Genomic DNA, 6,812 nt, shown 5'->3' with positions numbered 1-6,812 from the left:
GTGTGTACAGTATAACACGTCGGTTTGCATGGTAATTCTACATTTTGGTGTGGTGTGTCTAACATGCCAAAACGCGCGTATATGATTAACCCTACAACTCGATGCGACCCATTGCAATCCCACTAAAACCACAACAAGGAGCAGAAGAGAAAAAGATGATAGATCTTTTTTTACCAAAGTAAATTTGGATCATGAGACCTCAATCAAATTTCTCCTCCCCTTTCTTAGGGTTTTGGTGATCAACTCCTCTATAGTACATTCGGATTTTTGGTATACTTAGCTTCATAACCTCACTGCAAACCTAATGCATTCCCCCTGAAACCCCCTCAAGGAGTTGACTCGAAGATTATAACCGTTTATTTCGTGTAAATTTGAAGTAGACTTTGACTTGTTAGCCTTGACTTGTAGCCTTCAAATGAACTTTAGAGGAAAGGGCCATTTATACGCGATAATTTGTCAAATTATGAAGAAAAAAAACGTACAACAATTGAAGAGCAAATTGGATTATAAATTAGAAGTCTGGTGCCTATGTTGTAAAATAATATCTAATAAAAAGGTGCTACTGCAACCAAAAGTTATTAAATTGGACACCCCTTTATGGACATATTCAATCAAAATATGGTTTTCGATAGATTGAAAAACCAGAACTTTTGCGGAAGCAGGTAAACTATGTCATATTGTAGATGTGAATGAACAAATTTTGGAACTTAATAAACAAAATTGAATATCATAATGTATTTATACTAGAAACAGCATCATACAACTGACTCATTCCGTCATTCGACAAATCTCAGGTCATATAGATACAATTCATCACCAGCGGCTAATTTAACACAGATAACAACTATGTTTGCATCATCTATGATATGATAATCTTTTGAGGTTCAGTCGACATGAAGTTTGTAGATAACTAGTCTAGTTCAGTATGTTAAATCACTTAACTAGGACTACTAGTATTAGATTTGTCAACACTAAGGTCTTTTCGGGTTTATTTTATTCGAGCGAGAGCAACGAATACAAACAGACTAAACAGTACAAAGTATACACACCCGTTTTAGCATCAAATGCTCAGGTACTGTCGTTCCGTGTTGTTTCATCATTGCTGTAGTCTGAAAACTTCTCTTCAGAATCTGTTTCACTGTCAAAGTTTATATGTTGGTTTTCTGCAACTTCAAAGGATTGAGCATCTGGTCTTAGAAGATCTTTCAAGTCATCTAGAACGAAAGGCTCAATTAATTTCCAAAACCACAACGAGTTGCTTCCAAGGAAACCAATCCAAGAAACCCTCCCTTTTCTCTTAACTGAGCAGTTCAAAGATTTTGAATTTAATGACTTGCAAATCCTCTCGACGTCTGCCTCATTTCCGCCTTTTAACTTGAGCAGAATATTTCCAGAGGCTGTTCTATATCCTCCATACATGTACCAATATGCAAGTACACGTGGTGATAACCATCGATGGACCAGCTTTGGAACTAAAGGACGTCCCTTTGGCCAGAATTGATCTGCGTAGAAACCAAAATAAGAGTGCGAAATCGTCGAGAATTTACAGGGTACATCTTCATTTTCATCACTTCTTCTACTCGGATTATTTAACCATTCATGGTATTCATCATGGAAATATCTCTTCAGAACAAAATGAACACTTGAGGTTTGGTCGAACTCGAAGTGGATTCTGTGGTTCTTCCTTTCCTCATCGGATTCTATAATCAAACCACCCAATAACAGACCAACCAAGACCTCTCTTTGTTCTTTAGTTAGCTTCAGGCTTATTGGCTTCTTCACAACTTTCCTTTTCAAGCTCAAAATATACTCGAGTTTGTCCATCAAGGGAGGTTCGATGTCATACTTCTTCTGGCACATCAAATCGTACAACTTCTCTGCTTCTATGTGATCTCCAGACGAGAGGAACCCACCTAACATGGTGTTGCATGATCGGGTATTAATACCAATAGTCGCATTGCTTTGCATTTCACTGAAAACCTCAGAAGCCTTAACAATATTACCAGTTTTCACCAGAGATTCCAAGTAAATAGTATAAATAGTTCGATTCGGGTGGCATTTTTCGAGGCATTGAGAGAAAGTTGCTTCCAACTTCTCGTGCAAGTCCAATTTGAAGTACATGTTCATAAGATTGACAAAAGCCGGCATAAGGGGTTTCATACCACTCACTATGAACTCATTCACAATGGTTTCAACAATTTCAACTTCCTCTGCTTTAGACATAACCTCGATAATTTTATTATACGCCACAAAGCTTGTTGACCCAATCTGCTCCTGCATCTGCCTGAATATTTCCAGTGATTTCATAGGTTGTCCAACCCTGGAATAGACTTCCATTCGGCAAACAAAAGCTTGATATGGAGGACTACTGTCGGAACCAAGGAGTTCAAGCCAAGTTCTTTCTGTCTGTTCTACATCTCCTTCCTTAGAATAAGCCCTTAACAATGACAAAATCACCTCCTTTCCCTCGTTGAATCCCGCTTGTTGCATTTGTGCTCTCAGTGTCGTAATTCTCTCTCTATCAATTTCATCTTGGTAGCTATGTAACCAAATCAAGCCAACATAAATATCCTTTTGGATTTCGAGCCCAAATGTCTCCAGGTTATGGAAAATGAACTCTGCTTGTTTGAGGTGATGCTTCGAGGCGCCTCCTGGTTTACTTACAAGAGCTCTGAAGAGAGAATTGTGTAAGCTAAGACGAGGCTGGTACCCGCCTAACTGAATCATACGGTTATAAATTCCACAAGCCTCTTCCAAGCAACCTTGAACGGATGAGCTCAGATAAGCAACAGTCAAGATATGAAAAGTTGACTCACTTGGCACTTGACCATGATCAATTATGTCGTTGAATATCTCACGACATCTTGAAAATTTTCTCTCCTTCCCCATGTAATCTGCTAGTTTGGTAGCAAGATCAAAATCAAATTGAAACCATCGTTGCTGGGTCATCCATTTGTACACCTGAAAATGGAACAAAGATTAGTCTGCAATCGCGAAAAACTGTAGGTGAAACATTCCAATGTTGCGGTAACTTTCATAAAGAATGAGATAATTGACAAGAGTATCAATAAGTTTTCACTTGATCACTGGCAGCAATTTGCCTATAACTTATGTGGCAACAATTATTACAATTTCAAGTTACAAATGGATTATCTTTTTTTTTCTGAAGTTACAGGATTACGTGAATACAATAACCATTCCATACATTAAATTGCTTGGATACATCATAAGGATGCAATATGCTCATAACTGCCATGAAACTATCCTAAAGACACTCATAAACCCTAAAAGGCCATTGAAACTACCCTAACGGTCATCCTAGACTAATCTACTTTTATTTATACCTTTACGAAGACGTATCAATAAATGATGGATCCACCAAGTATCCATCTTGTCACCTCCAGGTTTTCAAAGTGGGTGCACTACAAATGGACTATTTTGAACCCTATAATGTACTGGTAATCAAATGTCCTTATCGTTTCAAGTCTGCACTTCCATCACGATTACCTACCCAATCTCAATCTTTAAAAAATACAAAACTCCCAATTCTTCCCAATGTTCTTACTCCCCATTTCTTCTAATTTACTACCTCAATATTGCTATATTACTATATATACATCTATATAGCAAGAACCGACGAAAAAACGATAAGATTAAGTCGAATAAAAAGCAACAATTTTCAGGAAAAACACAAACTTAAGCTACCCAATAATCTTAAACCAAATTCAACATACCCGAAAAGCAGTTTCATTTTCTCGAATCCTCATTGTATGAACAGCAATATACATAGCGTCTTCTTGGGTAAGCCATTTCCTTTGAGCATTAAGAAGTCTAATCAAAGTACCTGGTTTATGTGCAGGCAATTCCTTACATAACCATGCTAACTTTGATCTTCTCCATTGTTCAGGAAGCTCTTCCAACTCTTTTACTTCAATCTTAGGTGAAGAAGGTGAGTTCTTCAAATCATTATCAACTTCAAACACAAAATCTTCATTCCCATTCTGCCCATAAAAATCCCACCTTTCTTCAACCCTTTCCTCCCCTTCTTCCTCCTCCGCCTTGGGAACTAACTGCTCAACTGAAGGAGTCAAAGCAGCTGCCGACGAATAAGAAGAAGAAGATGAACAGGGAGTATGGGCAGAATGAAAACGAGATGATTTAGGGTTTCTTAAGCTATTCGGAAAGAAGACTAGATAAGAAAGAGATGGTTTTGATTTGTGAGATGAAAAATGACAGAGATGGCGGCGGGAGTGGTTGTTGAAGTTATTAGAGCGAGAAAGAGAGAGAGTAAGAAAACGTAAAACCCTAAAAGAAGAAGAGATAGAAGGGGGCATTGGAGAAGTGAGACAGAAAGAAGTTAGGGTTTGGTTATGATGGTGTAAGGAGAAGGAAAAAGTAGAACCAGGAGAGGAAGAAGAAGATGAATAGAAGAGCTCCTGAGCTCCGCTCCGGAGGAGCATTCTCTTACTTGAATTATCTTTGTATATATTTACTACTAGTATTTCTTCTTAGCTTCCTTATCGTGAAAATGGCGGCAAATTTGGGGTTTAGCCCTTTGGGGGAGAGGTTGAGTGAGTCTTGGAACAAAATAGAAAATTTTAGGTTTTTCTTGTGTCCCAAATGCAATAATTGATGGATAAAATCCTATATAACTTAAAAATTTAACATACCCAAAGTTGTGGCAAAAAATTTATTTGGGTTGTTGTGATTTGTGATTCGTAGATCAGAATCGTATAAAATACAGATTATGACAAGTCACATAAGATTGTTATCTAAAATTGGTTTTTCTTTTTGAGAAATCGACTACAATCTACATTAGTCATTAACGAAATTTGGTTTCTTTTGTAAACGGTTGGGAACTATTTTCTTATAAGGTGGTACACGATTCTGAATTTCAAGACTGATCAAGCGAATAATACTATTAGCAATACAAAAGACTTGTTTGTACAATCTTATAAACAAGGTAATAAGATTACCATGGTGATATTCTAACAACTTCCTTTCATCAAAAAAAAAAAAATAGTACTACATCTTCTATCAAAGAAAATATAGTACTATTAAAACGTTTGTTTGATTAATTTTTTACTATAGATACGTCTAAGACACATTTAAATTCAATTATATAAAATTAAGAGTTAATTCCGTTTTGAGTCTTCAAGATGACCAACTCACTGAAATGATTCTCAAAGATGATCAACTTCTAAAATGATTATTTTGACTCCTATTTTTTCAAAGTCTAGATCACATTTATTTTGAATTTAAAATTTGCCCAAGACAAACTAAAATTCAGAGGCAGAGCTAAAAATTAGTTAAGAGACGGGTTGAAAACTAGAAGTAATAAAGAAATAATCTCAAAAAATGGTGTGGCCGGGATCAAACTCGTCACCACCACGGTTTGAAGCTAAATATTTCACAGCTTTTACCACTCAACTAAAGATCTTCATGTGAATATATGTACCACTTACCTTTATTATCATATTCTCACCCGGACTGCAGCCCAGTGGAGCCCACTAGTGGCTCCGCCTCTGCTAAAATTATCACCCTAACGATTCGTAGTGTGGTTTTTGTCGCAAATGACTAAGGTTCAAGACCCCATGGTATGTTAAGGGCTCCAAATTTAATTGGCTTTGGGCCTTGTGAAAGGTAAGGTTGGTCACAGTTCGGAGGACCATATCTAGTTTGAGAAAACCCTCAAATCCCATTCTAATTGTGTTTCAAAGGCATGAACAAAAAAGGTGAATTCATCTCCCAGAATACATGTGATCGGAAATCGGGGGGGGGGGGGGGGGGGCAAAATAAAATAAACTCGTTCAAATGAGTTAATTCTATTTTAGCCCCATATAGTGACCAAGTCACGAAAATGACTCTCATATTCTAACCAACTAACATCTCTCTAAAATCTCTTTTTGTCTCATTTTCGAATGGCATGTACATTGAATTCCAAATGTGCCCTTCTAGTTTGTTTGTAGGATACTAGGATTAGATGTTATGGCTGTAAAGGAGATAAATTTAGAGAAAGAAAAATAAAGAAACTACCCGTAATTTTGTTTTGTGAAGTGAGAAGGGCAATAGCCCACAACATTTTCATCTTCACTTCATTCTTGCAACACTATCTCTTAATCTTTTCATCTTCATCTCTAACACCAACTCTCTGTCTTTCCACTTTATTTTAATTGGAATCAAGTATGGGAAATTCCTAAACTAAGGTTTGAAGTTTTTTTCCTAAACCATAATGGCAAATTCTAATTAAAAAGGAGGGAGGGATAAAAAGATAGGCAGAAGTGAATGCAGACATGAATATGAGAATTTATGTATAGAAAAGTTGGCGGTGGGCGGTCGTGAAAAATCTTGGAGACGTTTTGGTAACCCTTTCTTTTTTCTATCTTTAATATTTGTCTGTTACGGAGTACATGACATTAGAAAACGTGACAGAATGGAAATTCAGAGAATCATGTGGAAATCAGTCAAAATAAAAGAGTCATTTTGGTGGGTTGTTTGCATGTGAGGCTCAAAATGGATTTAATAGTATTTTTTTCATAATATATAGCATGAGAGATACTATGCCCAACTATGTCACCTGGTCCGGATTTCACCAGGAAGACAGGTCGAGCGTAACGTCATTTTTCATGTAACAATAGTGGCCTTCATACTGAAGGGGGTAAACTCAATTACTAATTAGTATCGAGGGGGTAAGCTCAAAAAACCCTTGATTTTATCGTCACATTTTAAAAATTATGATTTGCTGATAAAATGTGATTATATTTTGGTAACCGGTCAAAACTACTTTTAAGCAGTAAATATTCACTAAACAA

At 36.7% G+C, this 6,812-nt stretch overlaps 1 protein-coding gene across 1 annotated transcript; it reads right to left on the bottom strand.

Annotated features, from left to right (window-relative positions):
• Positions 1–698: 698 nt before the first annotated feature.
• Positions 699–4,681, bottom strand: OTP51 (endonuclease). Its single transcript, XM_086662878.1, has 2 exons — positions 3,735–4,681; positions 699–2,961 (listed from the first exon to the last, which is right to left on the bottom strand). Exons 1-2 carry the CDS (start codon positions 4,458–4,460, stop codon positions 1,069–1,071), a joined length of 2,619 nt encoding a protein of 872 aa, XP_086519004.1. The 5' UTR covers positions 4,461–4,681; the 3' UTR covers positions 699–1,068.
• Positions 4,682–6,812: the final 2,131 nt, after the last annotated feature.

This window comes from Eschscholzia californica, unplaced genomic scaffold (assembly GCF_041429995.1).
Source record: "Eschscholzia californica isolate CP2 unplaced genomic scaffold, dmEscCali1.0.p SCAF_2, whole genome shotgun sequence".
NCBI lineage: Eukaryota > Viridiplantae > Streptophyta > Magnoliopsida > Ranunculales > Papaveraceae > Eschscholzia > Eschscholzia californica.
Note: the sequence above shows the minus strand (reverse complement) of the source record. Positions and strands in the feature narration are given on the sequence as shown.